The following is a 25,813-nucleotide window of genomic DNA, read 5'->3' as shown; positions in this document are numbered from 1 at the left end:
AAATTAAAAGACGAATTGTGCTGGTAAAATCTGCTGTTAGGGACCTTTCCAGAGTACTGAGAAGCAATGATGTCCATCTAGAGACTAAGGTGCACCTATTCCAGACATAGAATACATTCCATTACTTGCTATGCAGCAGAGAGCTAGGTGATGAACAAGGATGACAGAATTACTGATGCCTTTGAGTTGCAGTGCCTGAGAAGAGTCTTGAACATATCATGGACCGCCAAAAAAAACCAAATCAGTCTGTCTTGGAGAGGGTGAAACCAAGTTTCTCCTTGGAGGCTTGGATTGTGAAGCTCTGTCTCACATAGTTTGGGCACCTGGCCAGGAGGAACTGGTCCTTAGACAAGGAAGGACATCATGCCTGGAAGGGTGAAGAAACAGTGCAGGAGAGGAAGACCCTGAACAAGATGGATTGATACAGTACCTGTGATAATGGGGGTTGGTGTGTCAAGAGTCAGTGAGACTGGCTCAGGACAGGGCAGGGTTCAAAACTGTTGTACACAGGGTTGCAGGTGACTTGATTGCACACAACAACAACAACGCTGCACTGCAAAGTTTGCTCTCAGGGACCTCTCCAAAGTGCTTAAGATCAATGACGTCAGTCTGAAGACCAAGTTGCACCTGATCCAAACCATAATAATTTCAATTATTTGATATTTAGCTGACAATGAAAAAGGATGACAGAAGAATCACTGATGGCTGTGAGTTGTAGTGTCGGAGAGTACTGAATATTCAATGTGTATGATGAGCAAATCATTTGAGAAGCCAGACTATAAAAGGTGGGGCATTAAGATTGATAAAAGACTAGGCGGGGGTGGGGGTGGGGGTGTGCAAGCGGGGGATTGTGTACCAATGAAGGAGTTTTTCTTCTGCTTTTCAAGGAGAGGAGTGAACTGGGGGTGGGGGTGGGTGGGGAGAAAAGTAAAACAATGAATGAATGGAATTCCAAAATCTCTGTAGATGTTTATTGAAATTAATTAGAAAAAAAAATTTGACGAAAGGCTAAATCAACCAATTATTCAGATAACACAATCTTGCTGGCAGAATGTGAAGATCTGAAACACCGCACAGCAAAGACTTCAATACAGATTACACTTCAACATCAAGAAAACAAAAATCCTCATGAATGGACAATAAACAAGATCAAGACAGATGGGGAAAAGTTTGAAGTTGTCAATAATTTAATTTCACTAGATATACAATCAACACCCATGAGCAGCAATTAAGAAAAAAAGAAAATTAAAAGATGTGTTACATTAAGAAAATTTAAGGTCAAACACTTTTTTTTAAAAATATGGACGCTTCACACATTTGCTTATCATCCTTGCGCCAGGGCCCTGTTAATCTTCTCTGTATTGTTCCAATTTTAGTATATGTACTGCCGAAGCAAGCACCAGAGACTTCTTTAAAGTGCAAAAAGGCACGGAGGTCAGATTAAATACTAAGATGGGCCTGATCCAAGCCACAGGATGTTCAAATTGCTTCCACGCCTCTGAAAGTTGGAGAAAGAATAAGGAAGACCAAGGAAGAACAGATGACTTTGCGATGCTGGAGAAGAGTGCTGAATTTACCATGAACGGCCAAAAGAATAAACAAGTCTGTCCTAGGGGAAGTGAAATCAGGGTGCTCCTTAGAGGCGAGGATGGGGAAACTCTCATACTTGGGGCACATTATCAAGACAGTCAAGTCGTTGGAAAAAAGCATCATGTGGGGAAAGGTAAGAGGGTCAGTGGAAGAAAGGAAAATCCTAAATGACATGGACTGTTACAGTGACTCCATATGACGCAAGATAGGGCAGGGCTCAGAGCTGCTGTTCACAGGGATGCTATGAGATCTACTTGACTCAACGACACCTAACAACCACCACCACCAATTTATGGTAACAATCAACTCACTCACTGCACTTAAGTCGGAACTGACTCTTGGATGACCTTCCAGTGGGTTTTCAGAGGCTGTAAACTGCATAGGCAGAGACTGCCCATCTTTCAGCCACAGAGACGCTAACAGAACAAGACTTACCAAAGTGGGAGCTGAAGCTACATCCTTCCCAAACAGTTCATTCCTTACTTCTTAAACCAGTCAACACAAGTGACCAAATGAACTAGCACTGCAGGTGCTGGCGAAGCAGTTAATTCAGACCTGGTTAGGGCAGGCACGGGCCTCACAACACTGCAGATGCTGGAGAAGCAGTTAATTCATAACTGGTTAGGGAAGGCAAGGGCCTCACAATCACTTCACATTAATTGTTCTAGGGCATTCTCTCTAGTGTAGTCTGCTAGACTGGAGGCAGATCTGATATTCTGTCACCAAAGTAGAAAAGAGGATAGAAATGAAAACAGCTTTGAAAAGATTCTCTTTAAAGAGTGTTACAAGTGTCCTTAGTACTTACTCATCAAAAGGTTGCAATCTGAAAACCGCTAAAAGAAAAACATGCCTCACCAGACATATTTACTAGACTCTAAACTCTTCGACGGCAGGGATTCTTTCAGCTTGTACTGTTCATTCATGAGTGCTAAGTTTCTAAAACAGTTTGTGGCACAAAGCAGGGACTCAAATATTTATTGAAAAAAACCCTAAAAAATTAGCACACGTAATTGTCCTGGTGTGGGAGAAAATACTTATGAGGGATGTGGTAAATTAAAAAATCATACTGGGGAGAAAAGGGAAGCATAAATGTTTCCTGACAGATGCCGACACTAGCTCTAAACCAGATCACTTCGCAGAATTTGCCAACTACCTGTAATCTGCTCCTAGAGAGGCTGCAATCCCGTTTAGTTCACTCTGCTTCTTGCTGAGCTTTTTACTAACACAGATGACTACTTTGTGAAGCAGCTTTGGAGTTTCTTCCTGTAACTAGAAAGCAGAAAGAGACATTATCTAGCATGGTTTGAAATGTTTTCTCACCTAAAAGAGCCTTTCAATATTGAACTGAATTCTACCTTTTCAGCCTGGGCTTCCTTCAGTTGAGGGCTGGCAGAAAGAGGGACCGCATTCCGAGTGCTATTTGCCAAAGCCAGTCTCAAGTTTCTGCCAATGACTTCCGACAGCGGTGTAGTCAGTTTGCTTTGCTGCTGGCCTAGATGTTGCGGCGTCTCCAAGGCTGCTAGGGCATCCTGCATGCACAAGAGACAGGGAAAGAGGCAGAAAGAGAGCATGGAAGGGGAGGAAAAAGAAATCAACAGAGCAGAGAAAGAAGATGGGTGGGTTAGAGATTGGGAACAAGGGAATGAACGTCACTATCAACTGAAAAAGAACTTGAACTTCCCTGGTTTCACTGTCTGCAAATGGTATTAAAAAGTATGAAAATCTCTTAACTGGATGTGTACTATGAAGGGGGGTGGGGGAAGCCCCATATTTTTCAGCAAACTAACTCCAAGAAACTAATAATAAGCTTACACTTTTAGCACTGTCTACTACACTTACCAAAATGTATCTGAAGCAAGACAAAGGCATAAAAATCAGAAGAAAAAACGAGTATGCAACACAAGAATACAGGCAGATGAAGTACAAGGAAGGTTGAAAATTCAGCTAAGAACTGGAAAAAAAAACCCTAAAATGGAGGAAAAAAACAAATACCTACCCAAACCCAAAACAAACCAACCCAGAAAACTGCCCCCAAAATACTCTCTTCTTCTCCAAAACACTTAAAATCATTTCATCCAAAAGGAAGCCACTGTTGCCAAGTTAGTCTCCTCCCGCCCATTTGCATAGTATTCCGCGGACAGAGCAGACCGTACTGAGCTAGTGTCCAACTGATGAACATTTAGGAGAAGAATCTTTTGCTACTATCATGATGCAGTGAATAACCCTGTATCGTTATTTTGCAGAATTAAAGGGAACCGTGGGAGCAAAATGTATACACCAAAGTGGACACTTAAAATATTAGCATGAGGCAGCATAACAAGGGCAGATTTTTTATTTAAATATTAATTGAGCTTAAAATTTTTATGTATTATATGGTCTTTTGTGATAAATATCATTTACCTATTTGTCCACTGGGTTATTAAGCTTATGTTTACTCACAAGGCTGTATTTTTATGTTTGTTTGCATTGTATATATCCACCGTGGCAGGAAACACAGCTATCTGTTCGTGGATTGTGATTTGTGAAAGCTTTTCCATGTAGACCTTTTCAATGCTGTCAGATTCATGAACCTTTTCTTTATTGGGGAGTGGGGGTGGGGGCACGTGTTAATAGTTAGGAAGGCCTCCTCCACAATGAAATAATTTAAAACAAAACCAAACTCTCTCACAGCCTAATCCAGAATTTTCATTAATTTTTTTTTTTACGTAAATATTTCATCATCTAAAACTACTTCTGATGTAAGGGGGAAAAAGATTTAATCCCAACATTTTCACAGAGAGGTACCAGACTGTCTAATCAAAATGTCACACTCATCATAGTGCACATTCCTTTCTTTAAAGGATGTCAATTTTTTCCGGTTTGCCGTCGAATCGGATCCAAATGGCACAGAAGGAAGGTGCCCCTCCAGCAGCCCACTGTACCAATTAGTACAGCAAAACAAGTAGGAAAAATAAAGAAACCCTCTTCTATCTGAAAATTTTAAAACTTTCTATCAGTACAAGTCCTAAGTTAAAAAATCCAAAAAGAAATTAGGAAATTGCTGCAAAATGACAATGAAAACACTACAAACTTGGGTAAAGCGTGTGCAGGAGTTACTCAAAAACAGTAATATCTGTGGCAACATTTTGGAAGTGAGCAACTGCCAATGGGACAGGTAAAGCATGAAAAGCAGCAGTCATCAGACCTGAAGAGATGTTTGTGCTGGACCATGGCATTGATTCTGACTTGCTGCCATCTTTTCTGATAGAGAAGGGCCTCAGAGGAATTTCCTTTTTGGGTTTCTTCCTCTTTTTTTATTTTATATTGGTTTACTTACAAAGTTCGCATACATTCTTTTTCACACTGGGTCTTTCCTTTACCCGCCCCTCATTCTACCCATCAAACTGTGCAAACGCTATGATGAAGGCCCCCCTCTCCTTACCATTCTCACCCCTCTGCTTCCCGCCCCCCTCCTTGGATCCTCATACTTGTTCTACAGTAATGGCTCTATACAGTATTTGTCTTTACGAGTTAGTTCACTCAGCATAATGCTCTCCAGTCCCTCCCAAGTTAGGTAGCAATTTTCAAAATCATTGTTCCTGCGTAGCGTTCCATTGTGTGAATGTACCAAAATCTCTCAATCCATTCCATTATGGTTGGACATCTGGGATGTTTCCATGTTCTTGTGATAGTGAATAAAGGGCCTTTGTTTTTAAAGACAAGACTTTGATACTATCTCATCTGAAAAGCAGAGAGAAAAAGAATAAAGAGCCCAAGACATCTACAGGATCCTGTCAAGCAGGCTCACACACACACACACACACACACACACACACACACACACACACACATACACACACAGGAGATTCAGAAGAAGGGTGAGAAAAAGGGGCAAAAGGAGGATTGTGAAAAAATTAAAAACCAAAAGCACAAATCTTACACAAGACATGAACAGATGGACCCAAGAAGCTCGTGAATGCCAAGGAGGTAAAATCGCGAGAGATTGCAGAAAGATGATCCATTATATTCAAGTTGTCAAAGATAAGGAAACAGTGTTGAGATTGTAAGAAAGAAGCAACTATGCTTGTAATATATAATGGATCCTCAATAAGACTGACAGCAAATTTCTCTTTAGAAAAAAAAAAATCAGAAGACATTTAAAGTACTGAAAGAGAGAAAGAGCTATGAACAACAACAAAAAATCCTAACTAGCAGAAGTAGCCTCCAAATTGAGTGGAGAAAAGAGATCATGAAGGTGGCACAGGATAGGCCAAGATTTAGATCTGTTGTTCACAGGGTTGCTAGAAGTCCTAATTAGTTTTATGTTACCTAATAACAAAAATTTGAGAATGTACTGCTACAAATTTAAAAGAATGATGTAGAATTTAGTGTTTCATCTTTCACAAACTTTAAATTGTTAGCTCGGTACCATTCTCTGTAAATCTCACCTTCACGTCAAAGGATGGTTTGAACAGTTTGTCTTTGGAAAGAAATTTCGATGGTGTGTCCAGGTGTAACAAGGGCTCCTTCTGTGGCGGCTGTGAGTCGGCTGAGGAGACTGACCCCTGTCCCGTGTGCTGGGAGACCACGGCGTGGAAAGCTTTACTCTGAAAGCGGTTCATGTCGAGAGGGCTCACGGCCGTTTTCCTGCACGCTTCCACGTGTGCGCCAGGAGGCTCAGGAGTCTCTGGATTTAGATGCACTCCATTTGCTATTCTGGTTTCCAGATTTTGCTCTAGAAATTTAAAATGAGAAGCAGCGTGAGCTACGATATCTGAGAACATATATAAGAATTGATTTTATAATTGTCTTTGGGCGAGCTCTGGTGGCCTAGTGGCAAGAAGCTGCACTGCAATCCCAGAGGTTAGTGGTTTGAATCCACGAGGTGCTCTGCTGGAAAAGGAAGGACAATCTCCTCCTGTACCAGTCAGATCCATTTTGACAGTACACACACAGACACACACAAATAATAATAACAACAACAAAAATGTCTTTGCTGGCTTCCAAAGGCACTGTCAGGTACATTTTAAATTGAAAGTATACATCTTAGAAAACAGTACACCAGATGATGTTTTAAAAAGTATGTTGATTTAGGACATGCAGGGAACAAGTAACCAATTCATGAAAATGGATTCACATTACCTCTTTTTTGCAGTATCTTCCAATAATCTCAAAATTTGCCAAAAATTGCATAAATAAATTGCCACCAAAATCAATGGTTAAAAGTACCATTAAGTGTCCTCAGAGTTAACAATACAGTTTGAAAATGCACATCAGTCAAGTCTGGAAAGTCCTTAGAGAGACTTGAACATGCCTCGTGCCTCAGCCGCAACAATCCCTGTTGTGTCTGGGTAAACATGCCACGTCCCTGAGAGCTGTTTCCAGCTGCTGCCTTTCCCTGAAGCATGACCAGGATGGCACAATCTTACAAAGTGGCTGTTCTCTCCATCCACTTCGCCTGCTGCCTCTTTTCAGCATTTGACAAAAAGAATTTGCTGCACAGTTAATCGCCACAGGCCCAAGCACATTCTCTGCCTTTTGGGAGATCCAAGTTTAGGAAGGAGAAACCAAAGTAAAACAGCATTTCACCAACAGGCTAAGAAGTATGAGAGGGACAGAAAAGGTTTTTTAAGGAGATAATGTATTATTTGGTGAGTCAAAGACAACATCCCACGGAAAAGGATACACAGCTACACACTGAAGAGGCATAAGGGACAAGGGAGGCCAGGCAAGTGTGAAACAGATGAGAGAAAATGTGCAAATGCACAAAACTGAGAGGAAGAGAGAACGCAACTGTCACAATTGTCAGTGTGACCACAGGAACGATCAACACTGAGTGGGACCCAGGCTCACACCTTTACAGCTGAAACCCTGTAAAGGTACATGCTTTCCTCCTGACATGCAATCAGATAAGGCCTAACAGTGGATCTTGGTTTCAAAGTATTGCACTTGAAGTGAAAAGTAGAGATCAATGACTTTTCCTAAAAACAAGCTTTAACATATCCCTATCTCGCAAAGTGTCAAATTGTAAAAATAAACACAAAAGAAAACCAAACAAGCTCCTTCACCTTCTTTGAGTGAATTTTCTATCAGGAAGCAGCTTTCGTCGGCTCGTCTCCCCGTCCTGGCAGTCTCCAACAGCCACGCGATGGTGACGGCTGGGAGGTTCCACTTCTTCGCCGCTTCATACTTGGAACCTCCCGGCTCTTTCAGTATCAGGTGCGTGCTGGCAAGCATGCCCTTCTTTGCGTTGGATTTCCGAACGAAGTACTCTTGCACACTGAAGTGGATATTTAAAGAAAAGGAAAGAGTCTTACACACAACAAACGGAGCAGAAGTTTCTCATAAAACAGTGAGAAGACGTTATGCAAATAAAAATGTTCACTGATGTATTTCCTAATTAAGAGACTTCCCTGAATCCCTACTCTAGGATTAAGCCACACTGCTATAATTCAACTTTTTATAACGGCATAAGCAAAGAACCAGGCTTTCAAAGAACGGATGGAAAAGTTATGCCCACGGTGCTCTTTCCTCCCTCCCCAAGGGGCATGAACAATCAGGAATACAAAGAAAGTGTGTAACATGTGTCTTTTTAAAAAACTGTGATTGAAACCGAAGTTTACAGAAAGGTTGGATTTTCATTCATTTCTTGTTGCACGTTTGTATCTTTCTGTTGTTATGTGCCACTGAGTAGAAACCAACTCACAGCTGGTCCTGAAGGAAGTTCCATGCGCTGGAGAGTCCACAGGAGGAGACTGCTCACCTTTTTCCTGCACAGCACCTGATCCTTGGACTCGGAGCAGCTGGTGGATTTGAACCAACTGGCTGTGAGGTGGCAGCACAACTCTTACTACTAAGCCAACCAAGACACATAGTCATCACTTAGAAGCCAAGGGGGATTGATTCTAAGACTTCCCTCAGGTAGGCAAATTCTCAGAAGCTCCTCTCTCTGTTTTTTAATTTTATTATTTCTTATGTGTGCACCATCAAATCGGACCCAACTGGTACAAGAAGAGACTGCCTCTCCTTCTCCAGTGGGGCATCTGGTAGATTTGAACCGTGTACTTTTGGCACAGAAGAGACTGCCTCTCCTTCTCCAGCAGAACATCTGGTGGATTTGAACTGCGTACCTCTGGGATTGTAGTGCAGCTTCTTCCCACTAGGCCACCAGAGCTCCGTAGAAGCTCCTCTCTTACCTAAAATGGTGCATTTGCATATAAACCTATGCACATGCTCTAGATACTAAACACTCATCTCTTGATTACTCTAGATTATGATGTAAATGTTAAATAAATAGCACTATGTGCTGCCTATTACTTGACCTCTGAGGAACTGCACCCCTCTTCCCGATCCTGATATCCTCATGGACTGGTTGGCACAGCCCATAGGGGGATGTGCTGCTGCCCAAGGTGATGGCCCTGGTGCTTCAACTCTACCTGCAGTGGGTTCTAGGAGAGAAAGAGGGGCAAGCTCCTTGAGATTCCCAGGCCCTGGAAACTTCCTAGAGGGCTGGTCAACTAGGAGGTGGTTTTGACTCGATGGCAGTTAAGTCAAACTGAAATGACTGAATTGAAGCTGGTTGAATCCTGGGGCATGGAACCTACAGATACGAAGGGCCAAGTGAAATCTCATTTAGTCCTCTCAGTATTTAAGAATTATGCATTTATAAAGATAAAGGGAAAGAGAGATTAAATGACTTGCTCTCAAGCTCATCATCTATTAAACTCAGAATAAAGGAAGTTGTTAAATAAATGAAGTAGTTAAGGTAAGGATCCAAAGGCTGGCAGTTTGAATCCATGGGCTGCTCTACAGGAAAAAACCTGCCTTCCAGAGCGGTTGTTCCTTTTTACAGTCCCACCAGCAGTGTATAGGAGTTCCTATCTCTCCGCAACATCGCCAACATTTACTGCATGCTGTCCTGTTAAACTCTGCCGCTACTACTGGGGTGAGGATTGAGTTTTGCTCTACAGTCTCATTTAAGTCTTGAGAAAACACTGAAGTATTTTTCATTACTTCTGCTTTACATCTGAACTTCTGCCTGAATACCGTAGAAACAGTGAACATAAACAAGAAATCATTCACATGACACATGGAAGGGAATGATAATTATACAAATGACAGTCAGGATGGCTCATGATTCAGCATTAAACATTCCTTTTGTGGCTGGGGAAAGCTGTTCAACATTGATGCACAGAGTGCTAACATGCTACCGGGAGGACCTGGAAGTATCCGCCACTTCTGCCACCATGAACCATCACACAGCTATACCACGCCTTTAAATACTGGGGGCTCTGGGAGCCTCGGGAAGGTGCTGCACCACTAATCCAAAGATACACTACATCCAAAGGTCGGACACCACTAAATACTCCGTGGGAAAAAGAGGAAATCTACTCCCGTGTAATTTACTGTCTCTGAAAATCCGCTTAGGGGGTCGGCTATGGGTCAGCTCCACCACAGCACAACAACAACTTTAAATTTAATAAAGACAACAGTCAAATTAGAATTTAGAAATCAAAAGTACACCATAAGAGCAGAGAGGGAGCTCTGGTGGTCCCACAGGGAAGAAGTATATTAACGGTGTTAGAGCGCGCTCTTACCAGCCATGTATGTGGACCACCTTCTCCCACCGTGGCTCCCACTTCACAGCCCAGCAGCGGAACCACCGCATAATCAACAACAGTTCTGCTCTGAAGGCATACAATTTTCCCAGCACTTGCTCTGAGGATGTTTCCAATATTATATTCATTTTCATCAAGAAAATCCAAATCAAAAAAACCAAAGGCACGTGGTTTGAATCCACTGTCTTCTCTGTGGAAGAAGGATGGGCAATCTCTCTTCATATGCTATTTACAACTTCTAAAAACCTGCTGGAGTGACAGCTACGTGCTGATTATGCCTCAAAGACACATGACAAATCAGCTCAAATATGACATACCTTGCTCCAAGGCGATTGGCTAAGAATGTCAAGGAATCTTTTTCTGCTCCAACACACTGGCTAAATGAAAGAACACAATCTTCTAACGGGGTGGCTCCGGGCATCACAGGTACCGGGGTGAAGAGAGGATTTGACTGTGGATCACATAGAGTCTGGTAGTCTATACAGGTAACCTTCAAAAGCAAGAGAAGCATAAAGGCAACTTAAAAAAGGCAAAATGACACACTGTTCAGTTACAGTAACAGTTAAGTTTCAATTTTGATAAAGAACAACTTTAACTTTGTATATGTATATTCTGAATGTATTTCAAACTATAATATCAAAATAAGTATGTATTCAGTGTTAAAACACAAAAATAATTATGACTTAATATTGATTCAACATTAGTTTTTAAATTAATTTTAGGGAAGCAATGTATTTTAAAAAACCTTCAAACCTTGGGGACCTGAGAAGACAGATTAAGGGATTGCATAGTCCAACGGTGATTAATTTTACAAAACACAATGTATAGCAAACATCAAATGCTGGCAAGGTTGTGGAGAAAATGGAACTGTTGGTGGGAGTGTAAAATGGTGCAACCACCATGGAAGACTGTATGGCGTTTTCTCAAAAAGTTGGAAATAGAAATACCATATGACCCAGCAATTCCACTACTGGGGGGAATATGCCCTAAAGAAACCAGAACTGCCACCTAAGCAGATATATGCACACTCATGTTTACTGCTGCTCTGTTCACAACAGTAAAGAACTGGAAACAACCCAAGTGCCCATCAACAAATGAATGGACAGAGAAGCTGTGGTATATTCACAAAATGGAATACTATGAAGCACTGAAAAACAAGGAACTCATGCAATATTATACAAAATGGGGACATTATGCCGAGTGAAATATCTCAGTGAAAAAGGACAAATACTGCATGGGGCCACTGTTGTAAAGCGGGACTGACATTGGGTTGGGGGGAGACTGAGAAAGATGGGATAAATAATGTACAATGCATTGAAACAGATGGAGAGAACTGTTTATGAGGAATATATGATTAGGTATTATTTTTATGACAAGATTCCAGAAAAAGAAAAGCATAGTAAAGTGAACTTTGGACTTGGTGGGGAGGGGGCGGCAGGGGATTGTATAACAATGAAATAATTTTTTTTCCTTTTCAAAGAGAAAAGTGAACAGAGGAGGGGAGGGCAGGGAAGAAAATGTGCAACAATGAATGAATGAGGAAAAAAATTAAATGGGAAGAATATGCTGTAAAAAAGGGGAAAAATATATATTGAGTATTACATATACTATGAATGATATTGTTCAACAAAAAGAGGGGGGAAAAGGAAAAAAAAACAACCCCCCAAAAAGAAAACCCATAATGTGAAATACAGACAAATAAAAACCCTTCACCAGGATATGAATGAAGCACAATGTGTATGAATATATATAAAAAACCAAACAAAATAAAAATCCCTCAAACACGTGTCTGCTGGATTAGAACCAATTCAGCCCTCTATTATTTGGATATCCAACGGTGTAAGCCGCATGGGAGAGAACTGCCCATTTCTTTCCCCAGGGCACCTGGTATATTTGAATCACCAAAGGGAACGTTGAGTGAGGAGTGCAACTCCCTACAGACTACCCCCACCCAGAGCCATTGTGCTCGTTTTCAAATCCACCCCCCACCCTGTTTTTCAGGCTTATCGACAAACAAGAGTCAAACTACCAGTGATAAGTTGAGGAAGAGATACTTCCAAAGAGGGAAGAGTAAAAGAACTAATCTTCTGAGAAATGTTGTTGCTGTTACCCAGGGGAACAATAATCTCCATTCTACCAGAATGAATACAAAGATGGCTATATAGAAGTCGTATTTTAGAATTTCCGATGCTAAAAACAAGATCCATACTGTGCCCAAACCCAGGCACCAAACCATCCAACTTGAAATGCCCAAGAATAAGCAGCAACACTTTGGCCCTTTGGGTAGCCAGATACCCTTCAACAATGTATTCAAACAGTGTCTTCTTACCAGCCATGTATTTGTAACAACTTCTCCCACGGTGGCTCCCACTTCACAGCCCAGCAGAGGAACCACTGCATAATCAGCCACAGTCCGGCTCTGGAGGGATACAATTTTCCCGGCATTTTCTCTTATGATGTTTCCAATATTAAATTCATTTTCATTACTAAAACCCAAAACGAGGAAACTCTTTTGGCTGAATAAACCTTCTTCAGTAACTGTAGAAGCGTCACAATGATTGACAAGTGTCTGGTTAGGGTTTTCTTCTTGCAGAGAAATATGAGTAGAGTCAGTGAAGGAGTCAGCATGAGGAGACCTATTCAAGGGTTCAGCTTTAGACTTCTTAGGTTCAACTGGAAGAAGGAGAAAAAAAAATCCTAGTAAGACACACTTTACAGTGTTTATTTCTTAGCAAGGATAGTACTGTACTTTTAACTCTGTGGCAAATTAGGCCACAGTTTAAAATCCAGTACAAAATGAAGAAAAAAAATGTGAACCCAATAACTACCCAGGTTGGCCTAAGTACAAAAGAATTGAGAAAGCACCATTAAAGAATAACAGAAGTACCAAGGGAAGCAGTACAAGTGTCAGGCCCGAATCAAGCCCTGAAACAACTGAGGCAATTCACCAGCTGCTTCATGAGGAAAACAAGGCAGCTCCTCCAATGACGATGTAGAGTAACCTCAGAAACTCAATGGAGAGTCCCTGGGTCAGAATCCTATTTTTAAGGCCACACTGTTGCCAAGTATCGGAAGAGAGGGAAAAAAAAAGAAACCAAAGCCTGTCTGTCTCCAAAGTCCATAGGGGTATCTTCTTAGTTCTAGTATCATCTCCAACAGAAATCAACGTTTTTAGCTTTAGACTACTGGAAACGTAAAAGACTTACACTTGATATGAATACTCAAGAGTACAGCTTTTACAAAAACACTCTGAGGAAGCAGAGGTTTTGTGTAGAGCATTGACTGTTAAGTAATTCAAGAGAGGGGGGGTCCTTGGCTTTCAATTTCTTACTGTAAGGCACAGTTGTATATTTACAAATTACAGACACACTATAAGAATGAGCATGCTTAGATGAAAAATGATGTGATACTAAAAATCATATTTCATTTGTTTTTTAATATTCTCTGAATAAAACGTAAAATACAAACAACTCTCCCACTATTTTGCAATTACACTTGTTCAAGTGTAATCAAGTCGTAGCTGTTCCTCCAGCATGTTTTCAGAGGCTGTGAACTGCCTAAGAGGAGAAGGCCCTCCTTCTCCCTTGGAGCAACCAACCGGCGGAACTGAAATGCTTGCCTTTGGGTTGGCAGCACAATTCCTTATCCACTAGGCCACCAAAGCTCCCCAAAACACAAAGAAAACTCACATTATTTTGCAGTTAAACTTAGAAGGGGAACATCCAATTTTACTTAATGATTACGTCAACATTGGTGTGTCAAATGTCATAGTGGTTACCCATGGTGGACAGTGTTTGTTGGAGCTCCCAGACTAAGACAGGCGTGGAAGCAGGAGTGGCATCCACTTCCCAAACCACAGACAATAGTGATAGAACAGAGTTCAGGTCTTTCATTCATAGGGTCCTTATACTTGACTTGACGGCACTTAACAACAACAATAACAATGACTTGAAAGGGAGTTCTGGCAGCTAAGAGGTAAACATCTGCTGCCAATGCAAAGGTTTGTGGTTCAAATCTACCATCTGCTCTGCGGGAGAAAGATGGGCAATCTCCTCCCAGGTGATTTACAGTCTGAAAACCTGCTGGAAGGTCAGCTATGGGTCAGTTCTAACTCGATGATACACAACAACAACAATAATCTAAAACAATATGGATGCTAGTGGTAAGATAAAAAATGAAAGAAAAACCTAGATAACCAAATCATGTAAGCTAACAACCATATTAATGTGTGTAAACGTGTGTGTGTGTGTGTGTGTGTGTGTGTGTGTGTGTGTGTGTTACGGTGGTGAATGGCAACCGAAGACAAAGGGCTTAGATTTTTGTGTTCGTAAGAGGAAGATTAAGATACCAATTACCTTTAGGTTTTTCTAATGTACATTAAAGCTCAAAAATAAATTCGTTCACATAGCTTACAAACTTACAGAAGGAAAGATTTGGAGGTAGGGGTCAAGCCATGAAAAATCTATGCAAATGGCAAAAAGACTGGGGGGGATAAATGACCCAAATCAGACAGACAGAGCTGTAATAATATTATAAAATACAGATTTTAAGTGGAATGCTCATTAGGAAAATGAGGATCATCATATAATAAACTTTAAAATTGAACCTGGCAGAACTATAATGGAGAAAGTGACAGAACCCTCCCTAGAGTGGGAGCTCTGGTGGCTCAGTGGTAAAAAGCTGTACTGCAAACCTGAAGACAGGCAGTTCAAATCCACTAGCTGTTCAGTGGAAAAAAGATGGGCAGTCTCCCCTCATGTAATTTACTGTCTCTAAAAACCTGCTGGAGGGCCAGCTACAGTCGTTTCTGACTCGATGGTATACAACAGTAATATGGACAACATGATAAGGTCCTCATTATGGGGAAGGAATTACTAATCCCCAGTTCAAGAGGACAAAAAGTGATCTCTTATACATACAAAACTCCCAGAAAATCAGACAGCACATTTTTCTCAAGCACAAAAGAATATTAATGACAGCCATCTCCTAATATCTAAAGTTAAGTCTAACAGCTATCTAGTATCCACATATCTAATAGACCAAAAAAAAAGAGAACAAAATTAGGCCATATTTAGGATTAAGCAATCACAATAATGCTACCCCCCTGTGAAATACAACTCATCTAGTACTTTCAGGGAAATATACAGACAGAAACAATTAGAGAAGTAAAAGACTACAAAAGAAATTAATGAGGAAAAAAAAGAAACTAACGGACTAACAAATTTTTTAAAAAAATCAAATGCTTATGTGATTCCAAAGTCAAACACAAATTAAACAGTGCTTAAATACAAAATGAAGCAGATTGGTTGAAGAGCAGAGGGTATCAGAGGGTTCAGAAAAAAGTTAAAAAACACAATTTTAAAGGAATGAAACCTTTCCTTTTTCACAAATAATGCATACATTATGCATTTCTGCAAACTGTACAACTGCTTTGTACATGAGTTCTTCTATGTGCACTGTTTCTATGGGCACAATATATGCAGAAAGTAGTTTATAAAACGTGGCACAAATCATACATGTGCATTATTGACTCTCAGAGCCTTTTCCTGTAACTGAAGACGAGAACCTGTCCTTTCTTACCCAGCGTCGAGTCGTTGTTTACATACTGGGAGAGCAGATCTTCATCAGCCCCCTCGTGTCTGTCACTGGGCATAAAGTCTTGCTTGGAGAAGCTGCCGCTATTCTTTTTTAAAACAGCTGCTTTATTTCCGGGTTGATCTGAAACTGGCATTTCCACCGGCCGGTAGTTGGCATGAATAAACGGCTCTTCAGGAAGCATGTATCCTTTATTAAAACACTCCAGCAACCATTTTGCTCCCATGACGTGAGGCCTATGGAAACAGTACCTAGCTACAGGTTAGTCTGAGCTGCAAAACCTACCATCCCACCGGCCATGCAGTTTCAGAATTGTGTGAACGCGCAACTTTAAATCACTGGACAGTAGAAATGACTTAAATGGACACAAACCTGTGGGTTGACTTATTCCAAAACTGCTTCAGTTCATCATCATAATCTCCCACAATGACGTGAGTTACGTCTTCAGTGAGCTGATTGAAACGAACTCCACCACCGTTATTAATGAGCCGCCTCAGCTTATCTAGTTTTCTGCCACTAAAACCGCAAAGGTATATCTGCAAAGAAAGAAATGGTTTACCTTCAGACAGAGACATCTAAGATGGTTTATTTCATTTAATAATTGCACACGTTTCCCAAGTGTCGCTAAATGAAGGTTGCTTCTTCAAATGTGACAGTCAAATTAATTGAAAATTACAAAGTAACTACAAATATTCTGCAGTTAACAAATTCCAACAACTTAAATACTGGCTCAGATATTAATGGGTCGCCATATAACCACAAGAAAACGACTTAACTGTTTTCTTGCATTTAAACAAATTTAAGCAAGAAACCTTGTCATTCCGTTTTACAAAGCTATCTTTAGATATATTTTATAAGAACAAAAAACCCCCTATTCCCATCTGCAAATATATTCCAAACTAAACATGTCAAATGCTAGAATATATTTTAATAGAAGTTAACAATCACATACTTCATGTAAAAGAGAAAGAATAATTAGACGCTACATCCAGAATTAGTACGGCCAAGGAAAGAAGATTCAGCAAGGCACTTTGTGTTGTGATTAAGTGATCAGTTTACAAAGTATAAAATGGTCAGATTATTTGCCCAATAATCCCCTTTGTTAATAATAAAATAGGGTTAAATATTAGTTATTCTTAACTTACTAATTAATATTACGTGCTGATTATGAAAATCAAATCGAATAAAAAAGTCCAGCATATTTCCATTAAGAAATTTGTTTAAGTTACTCTTTTTCTTGGATTTTATTTTGCATTGAGATTGTTATTAATATACAAAACAATGAAGCAACCCAAGAGATAGTAAACAAAACAGCTAATGGTTAGGAGTACACACTTTGAAGGAACACTTGTTTTGGAGTAACACCTGAGTAACCTGAACAAGAATGTTATTCCTCTAAGTTTCAGCCTTAGAATAATATTCAGTTCAAAGTTACTTGTGTGAGTAATGAGATTAAATATAAATTAAATATCAATGACCATCACAGTATATAGCATACTGTGGGTATTTTACAAATGACCATTAAAAAGAAGTAAAAGTCCAGTGATTGGAGCAGAAACCAAGTGCTCTTCCTGTACAGTATAAGGAAATGTTGATGGAGGTGACAGGATTCACAAAGAAGAGGAAAAGAAAAATAGACTTTGAAGGACACAGATGAAAATCACATCTCAGGCTGAACAGGAATGTGTGGGCAAATGAGACCCTGCCCATGTTCACACAGGGTTAGCAGATGGCACGTCTATCTGTATATCTGTATGTGCTGTAAACAGACCCATGTATACGGAAGGCCAAATTATGAGAACTTCTTTCATAGCCGTAACCAAACATTTTAAGGGGATGAGTTACCGCTGGGGCTGGATGTTAGGACCTTAGTCATGGGGGACATCAAAGACAATGTTCCACATCCCACTTTGGTGAGGAGCAATTGAGATCTCAGAAGACTGTGGGTGGCCATCTAAGATTCTGCTGTGGACCTCCCCTCACCTGAAGCCACGAAGAGCGAAGAAAAGCAAACCCTCACCTGAAGCCACGAAGAGCGAAGAAAAGCAAAGACTGTTAGTCCAAAGGACCAACGACTATAGTCGTTCACAGCAACTTAGTCTCATGGCCTTAAAACTAGGAAACTAAGATGGTTGGTTTCTGTCTCCCACTGATGGCTGCTGACAGAGTGGGACAAAAAAATGTGGACTTAAACTAAGCATCAAAATAAAAGTAGGTTTACCTGTCTAATAGAAACTGGTGGAGTCCTGGAGAAAGGGCCATTAGTCACTCCACAAGCCTGGAACTCAAATCACTCATTTTCAGGCAAATAATGTTGTTGTTGTTGTGGGGTGCTGTCATGTACCACTCATAGCGCCCCTATGAGCAGCAGACCTGACCCCGGATGTACCCTGTGCCATCCTCATCACCTCGGGCACATCTCTTCCGCTCACTGCCTTAGAGTCACTGTGCCAATGCATCTCACTGACGGTCTTCCGCTCCTTCACTGGCCCTCCCGTCTTCCCAAGCATGACCCTGTTCTAAGGACTAAGTGACCGACAGCATCAAGAAGGTTAACTCCTTAGAATAACCCACGGCATTAAAATCAAAAGGACAGCCTTTGTCCAGAGAGAAAGCTCAGAGGGCAGAAAAGGATAAGGAAAAATGGAAGAGAAACAAGGACAAAGTGGGAAGAGTGAGAATGTGGGGATTAGAAGCAACGCCATGAAACATAATGTGCGTGAACTGAACAGAAAAACAACTCACTCTGTAAACTTTGACTCAATTCACAAGAAAAAGTACATTTCAAAAAAACCAAACATATATACTCTGGGCAAAGGGACCTTGCTGGTCAAAAAAATGTACATGGTCTACTGAGCACATCTGCTTAAGTTCATATAGCTAAGAGGCAAACCCCACTATGAAGAGTCTTCCGCATCAGGATACAAGGTGCAAATGTGCGCTATCGCTCACCACATTTACTATATAGCAAAGAGGGTATCACTCTCTTTATTTACCATAGAACAAAAACAGTACGTACCCGGCAGCCATCCAGTAAGTCTTCAGGGGCTTGAAATGCGCTGACATCCAGATTTTCTATATTTTCAACTGCAGTCTCCAACTTGTTATTAAGAACTGAAATACATGTGGATTCGTTTATGCAACTTGCATTGATGTTAGAAATATGGCTGACATCTGAAAGAGTACGACCTACGCAGTAAAAAGACAGAGATCTATGGAGATAAAAGAATCATGCTCTCTTATTTCCTTATAATTAAATTTTATTTCAAACGAAAGGCCTATGTAAAATTTTCTAAATAGTTCAGCTTTTATTGAAATGTTGGCAACATCTATGCAAAAGGAAAATGGGCTACCTCTTCCCGTGAGCAGCCTCACGTGATCTCCCAAAATAGTTTGCTATTCACTTGACCCAGGAAATCCCACAAAATCATGCAAATCAATAGGCTCAAATCTGTGTCCCTTTTAAGAACACCCAGGAAACTTCCCAGACCATCAAGGATGTGCATATCAGAAAGCCATCAAGTATCTGAAAGTTGTCACTTTGCAGAAGCACTGTGTGCCATTCTGAGGAAGCAATGGTGTTTGGTGTGTCCAAGCCAAACAGTGGGGCTGGACACAGGGTCGGTGGCCCAAGAAGAGTGCTGAGTTTTTGCTGCATATGCTTAAAAATGCCGAGAGTAATGCTCAACTTAAGGGTTAAGATGTCAACTCTCTAGTCATTGAGTACATCCAGGTAAACAAAACTCCCAAGATGCGCTGTCACACGTACAGAGCTCATGGTCAGATTAACCCCTCCATGAGCTCCCCCTGCCACACTGAGATGATTCTTACTGAAAAGGAAGTGTTCCTAACCAGAAGAGGAGGCTGCCCCGAAGAAAAAAATCTCAGAGAAGAAACAAACACGTTAAAAAAAAAAAAAAAAAAAGAAACAAACAAACAAACACGTATGGCTCAGGAGTAAACAATTCAATATCAAATAAAATTCAAATAACTTTTTTAAAAAAAAACCCACAGAACTATAAAGTGAGTTTACATCTAATGTAAATGAACGTGTATTTAATAAACTTTTGTAACCGTGTCTTAAGTCTTAACAAGAACCTCAAGCTGTTGACATCAGAGTCTAGAAAATTTACATTTGAAAACTTAACATGTTACGTAACATGGCACCTACAAAATAGACACTACTGAAAATTAAATATCAACAGAGATGACCTACAACAAATGAGGAAAATAAATACAGAAAATTGACACATCAAATTTAAAAAAAATTCTTTTCAGTCTCTATCCATTAATATTCTTAATTTCTTTGATCATCTCTTACATGAGAGTGTGAAAGGAAGCCATAATTTATTCTAAAAAGAAATTTTAAAAATTAGCTCAGGGTTAGGCTTTATACATATAGCTGTTTTATTACTGAATTAGGTACGAAAACAGAGCAAAACTGATCAAATCCCTACAGTATCTTAAAGACACATTAATTTCTAGAGAGAAAACAAGTCGTCTTAAACCTCCAATGAGACTTACGATCAAGCATGTTGGTCTGGCCCGTAGGCGTTGAAGTCTCAGGCACAGATACAGTTTCTGGCTTAGGCTTTATCTTGTACATAGATTCATCTTGACAAAAACCTTTCTCAACACTGTCAAAAAACCACCGAGGGCTCACACAGTGAACATTCCACTTCTTGGCACATTCATATTTCTGGCCTATAATAGCCATTAAGAAGTGAAAGAGAGTGAAGAAATAGAAAACAGACACTATTAACATAGACAAAAAGCAGACTGTCATCATCTTTTATGCTATAATCAAATTCTATACAGCCTTGAAAAAATTACCTGAAAGGAAACCAAAGTTATCAGCAAATACTGCTACTTCCCAAAAACATTCTCTATTCTGTATTCTTGTTCAAAACTCTGTTGTCAAGTCAGACCCAACTCAGAGGTGACCCATGAGCAGGTTTCTAAGGCTGTAAATTACACAGGAGGAAACTGCCCATCTTTCACCCAGGGAGCTGCTGGTGGATTTGAACCATCAGTGGCACAGCTTTCAGTCAGCACTTATCTACAGACTACACACCAGACGTCCCTATTCTCAAAAAACCCCAAACTCATTGTTGTTGAATCAAAATCAACTCATTCGTAGCTGACCCTCTAGTAGGTTTGTGGTGGCTCTCTATGTTAAGCACTGTCAGGGATATCCTAGGTTACTATTCCCCAGCCATACCGTCCACAGGAACCCTGGTGAGGTCTTGCTAACTGAAAAATCAGTGGCTTGTCCCAGGTGCTACCAGAGAGAAAGACGGACACTCTCTTCGCACTACTATGTTCAGCCTTGGAAACCAGCAAGGGGGTTACCATGAGCTGGAGTTACCTTGAAGGAGCAGGTTGGGTTTGTCACACTGTCTACGTGTTGTGTAGATTCACATGCTGTTTAAAGAAGCTTAGCTGGAGCGGCACCCACTTCCTAAACAACATGCCTATGGAAACGACGAACTTCGATAAATGACCAGAGTTACAGAAAGGCTTCAGGCCTTTTGTTCATATGAGTCATGCTCGACTCAACGGCAATCAACAACAACACAACATTACACAAATAGGGAGACAGAAGCACTGAAGAAGTGAAGGAGAGCTGAAAGGTAACGGAAATACTGGCTCACATACAGGCTCCGTCATTTAAATTCTTTAAACCCTAAGTACTTAGTAATTGTGGGGAAAAGTCTGCTTTGCTTTGGTTCTTTTTTTAAAAAAATTATAATAAACAATAAAAATGAAAATAAACTCAGATACAACACCTCTAAAATACCACATCAGACCAATATTGTAACAGAGGTAAAAGGTATTCTGGGAAGTATTTTTAAATGATAACTGCTGGAGAAACGTTTGCATTTGTCCATATAAAAATACAGCTGTACCTTTTGGTTCTTGTACAATGAGGTGTGTACACTCGTTCATTTTCAACTGTCCCATATACTGGCCCCCATGCTTCACTGTAAGCTGCTGAACTGCTTTCCTGTCGGAGCTACACAAGCCAGTCACACAAATGATACAACCAAGGAAAATTGGGCACTTGAAGTCATCCGAGTTTATATCAGTGTGCTTGATGATTTTTCTAGGAAAACAAATGGTAGGAAGAAACATCAATACGTTACCTAATAAAAAAGGTATCACTTACCATGAGAACAACAATGAATGAAGTTATGTAGGCTACATGAGCAAGTCACACAAATGACACAACCAAGGCAATTAAGACATTTGAAATCTATGTCCAATATTCTATATTTTCAGTACCTCTTCAGTGTACCTGTCCTTTACAGAGGGGGAGGAATTAAAAAACCCTCAACAACAAAAATAGTAGAGAGAAACATCAATAAATCACATAATATATACTAATTTACCAGAAAGGCAATACCACTATTGCTTTCTTTTTTAGGATTTATAACAAATTTTTCTTTAAGGAAAGGTGTGCTGATGAACACACAGTTTTATAAACAAATTGCTCACGGAACCCCCCGTATCACATTACTAGTATATAGTTTCAAGTGTAGTTTCTCAAATAATATTACTTGTTCTCCCAGATCGGTAATAAAGTGCTTATGGATACTGTAAAGAAAAAAACAAAGAAACCTACCTTAAAAGAGAAAGGCCTATTTCATTAATTCTAAATGAATAATAAATATGACTGGTCAAAGTGATGCTGTTTCAAAATGCAAAGTCTGAATCCCAAAGGCTTTAGTCTTTGTTTATTTGGGTCACCCCCTAAAATGATGAGTATTTTAGAATTCTAGTGCCCCACATAGGGAGCTCAATGGCTTAGTCAACAGGGCTAACCCAAGGAACGAGGATAGAGAACTTCCTCCTCCACAGTCACAACCTCCCAGGAATGTGCTGGAGGGTCAGCTAGGACTGGTTCTGATTTGACAGTTATGAGCTGAGCTTTTTATGTAAGTCATAAACAATGATCTTTGGCAGAATAGCAACAGAAGTACCTTACTGCCATGCTATGCAGATGTACCAGTGAAGTCATAATGAAGGAAACAAATGCTAACGGAGTTAGGCTGGGATTAACGAACAGGAAGATAGGTTTGGAAAATGCTGGGCAGTGGTAAAAGCAAGCCAAGACACTTATTAAACTGTGGTACCTGGACTTAACTGTTATGTTGAAGCTCTGGTGGCAGAGTGGTAAGGGGGTGCACTGTCCACTCAAAGGCACACGGTTTAAAAATACCAGCTGCTTCAAGTGACAAAAATGGGCAATCTCCTTCTGTGTGATTCACTGCCTCAGAAAACCCACTGGAGGGTCAGCTATGGGTTGGTTCTGACTCGATGGTACAAATCAACAATAATTTAAATGCAGGGGACACTTAATTCTGTCCCTTAAAATAAGCTCTTAGGCTCCACCAGGACAAGGATGATGTGGTATTTGGCTCAGTATGTACTAGAGTTATATCTAAAGTCCAGCTCCAGTCATATACCTGAAATGGACTCAACATTTATTGAGTGATCACTTCTCAAGCTGACGGCTCACATACTTATAATCAACCTTAGATATGCCCTGGTGGGAGAGAATTTGACTGTGAAAATGGTTCATTCAGTCTCCATCTTAACATTTGGGCACAGTATTGAAGGATAATGCAATATAAGAAAAAGCTTAATTTTCACACCCATGTTTATCACAGCTTTGTTCACAATAACAAAGAGTCGGAGACAACTTAAGTACCCATCAACAAACAAATGGATAGAGACGCTGTGGTAATGCACAATGGAATGCTATGCTGCATTGGAAAACAAGGAACTCATAAAATATCATTCCAAATGGGTGACCCTGGAGGACATTATGCTGAGTGAAATATCTCAGTCACAAAAGGACAAATACTGCATAGTGCCACTGCTATAAAATGGGACTGACATCAGGGTTGGGGGCAGACTGAGAAAGACGGGATAAATTATGCATACTGCATTGAAACAGACGAGGGAAAGAACTATTTAAAAGGGATATATGATTAGGCATTATTGTCATGACAGGAGTCCAGAGGAAGGCTGCATAGTGGAGTGGACTTGAGGGGACGGACTGCATAACAATCAAAGAATTTTTCTTTTACTTTTCAAAGAGAAGAGAGAACTGGGATGGAGGGGTGGGCAGGGAGAAAAGTGCAACAATGAATTAATGGAAATCCAAAGTCTCTGTAAATTTTCATTAAAATTAATAAAATTAAGTAGAGACTCTTTTTTTAAAAAAGAAAAAGCTTAATTTTTGTTTTTCTCACTATTTTAAAAATAATTAATGACAACAATGAACCCTTCCTTTGTAAAAGTCAGAATACGCCAAAATGACTGAGCAGGTCATTTATTTCAAATCTAAGAAATATCTAAACGTTTTTCTTACTTTTCTTGTGACTTCTCCCAAAGAGTTGTGACCCAAGAAGGAAGCAAAATAGGCTTCTTTAGGTTTGCAGCAACTAAGTATTTTTTGCTACCGACTTCTCCGGCAATCAGGTGAGTCACCGATACATGAAGGTCTTTATACACTCGTCCACCCATCAGCAGCACATATTTATAAACTTCTTCCTGGGGGCACCCACATGAAACACGTTGTTAAAGAAAAAAAAAAGCTTTCATTTTAGTCTACAATGTCAAAGATACCTTTTGTTCTTAGCTTAAACATACAAATGTTTCTCATCACTATAAAGTAGTTCATGGAAGATGGATATGAATTTCAAATAAGTTGAAAAATATCTTTACACATTCATCCCTTTCAACTCTGACTGTACTAACTTCTTTGCTTTTATAATAAACGTTTTTCCCCTCATTTTTGTGTGTGTGTGTGCGTGCGTGTCCCATCAAATCGGATCTGACTTGTACAGGAGATTGTCCCTCCTTCTCCAGCAGAGCATCTGGTGGATTCGAACTGCACACCTCTGCGACTACAGTGCAGCTTCCTGCCACTAGGCCACCAGAGCTCCCTTATAATAAACATTTTTATATTACATACACACATTTATTTAATTTTTTACAAAAAAATAATTTATTTTTCTGAACTTTATTATATACATCAGAGTTTTCCAATCAGCTAAAATTCCCTTCAATAAATATTTTTGCAACATTTTGTAAATGCATTTCAACACCACACATAATAATTTTACAAACTTTCATGTATTATGGTACCAAACAAATAATTTAAGCTTAGCTTTATCAAACAATTTTAAGTGGAAGAGAACATAATTAGGGGGGCTGGCATAATTAGCATAAGCAAGAAAATCAAGCATTTTAGGAAGAAAAAAATTTCCAAATAGCAACTGATTCTTTCTTTACAATTTTTACAAACACATGATTAAATAAACACCCATTTCATCTTCACAAAATAGAGCTAAAGAGGGAACATTACAGTTATCGGCGCCTTTCACTACCACTTCTAGTCTGCTGAATCTATTATCATTTCTAGTCTACTGAATCAGTTCTTCTGAATTTATGAGTTTACATAGCACTGAAAAATATTCTAGCCAACCAGGCAGTATCGTTAGGTCATGAGGTTATATCACTGATAGAGTAAACAATAAATTGAATGCCTGCTTTTTCTTTCATTCAACGCTGATTCTATTTTTGGAGGATAACTTCTACGTCTGCGCCGATTACTGTGTCAGCAATATGCATGATGTTTGACAACGTACAGTGTCATCCTTCATGCCACGAAGCAAACGTCTAGGGCAGTTCACAGGAACAAGCAATGATGTTCTGCTTCTCAAATAAAACTGAATGGAATATGAGGCATTTCTTCACTAGATCCTGAGGCTATCACCTACTGTTTCATTTGTCTTTCCTTTTCTGCCTCAAAAGAAAGCTGATTAAACTGTGTCACTGTACTTTTGTGTGTGTGTGTGTGTGTGTGTGTGTGCGTGCGTGTACCGTCAAATCAGATCTGACTGGTACAGGAGGAGATTGTCCCTCCTTCCCCGGCAGAGCATCTGGTGGATTCGAACCGTGCACCTCTGGGATTGTAGTTGCAGCTTCTTGCCACTAGGCCACCAGAGCTCCCCTGT

At 40.1% G+C, this 25,813-nt stretch overlaps 1 protein-coding gene and 1 pseudogene across 1 annotated transcript in view; one reads left to right on the top strand and one right to left on the bottom strand.

Annotated features, from left to right (window-relative positions):
• TOPBP1 (topoisomerase (DNA) II binding protein 1) overlaps positions 1–25,813 on the bottom strand; it is a 62,876-nt gene that overhangs the window by 28,285 nt on the left and 8,778 nt on the right. The window contains exons 5-16 of the mRNA XM_006883378.1: positions 24,163–24,344; positions 21,692–21,888; positions 20,307–20,486; positions 18,802–18,971; positions 16,155–16,318; positions 15,768–16,018; positions 12,517–12,860; positions 10,505–10,677; positions 7,638–7,849; positions 6,018–6,304; positions 2,946–3,119; positions 2,744–2,853 (exon numbers count right to left, since the gene is read on the bottom strand). Coding sequence (XP_006883440.1) covers positions 2,744–2,853; positions 2,946–3,119; positions 6,018–6,304; positions 7,638–7,849; positions 10,505–10,677; positions 12,517–12,860; positions 15,768–16,018; positions 16,155–16,318; positions 18,802–18,971; positions 20,307–20,486; positions 21,692–21,888; positions 24,163–24,344 — 2,444 coding nt within the window. The remainder of the gene's footprint in view (positions 1–2,743; positions 2,854–2,945; positions 3,120–6,017; positions 6,305–7,637; positions 7,850–10,504; positions 10,678–12,516; positions 12,861–15,767; positions 16,019–16,154; positions 16,319–18,801; positions 18,972–20,306; positions 20,487–21,691; positions 21,889–24,162; positions 24,345–25,813) is intronic.
• LOC102867509 lies at positions 19,127–19,690 on the top strand (annotated as a pseudogene).

This window comes from Elephantulus edwardii, unplaced genomic scaffold (genome assembly GCF_000299155.1).
Source record: "Elephantulus edwardii isolate Elephantulus edwardi_28Jun2011 unplaced genomic scaffold, EleEdw1.0 scaffold00027, whole genome shotgun sequence".
NCBI lineage: Eukaryota > Metazoa > Chordata > Mammalia > Macroscelidea > Macroscelididae > Elephantulus > Elephantulus edwardii.
Note: the sequence above shows the minus strand (reverse complement) of the source record. Positions and strands in the feature narration are given on the sequence as shown.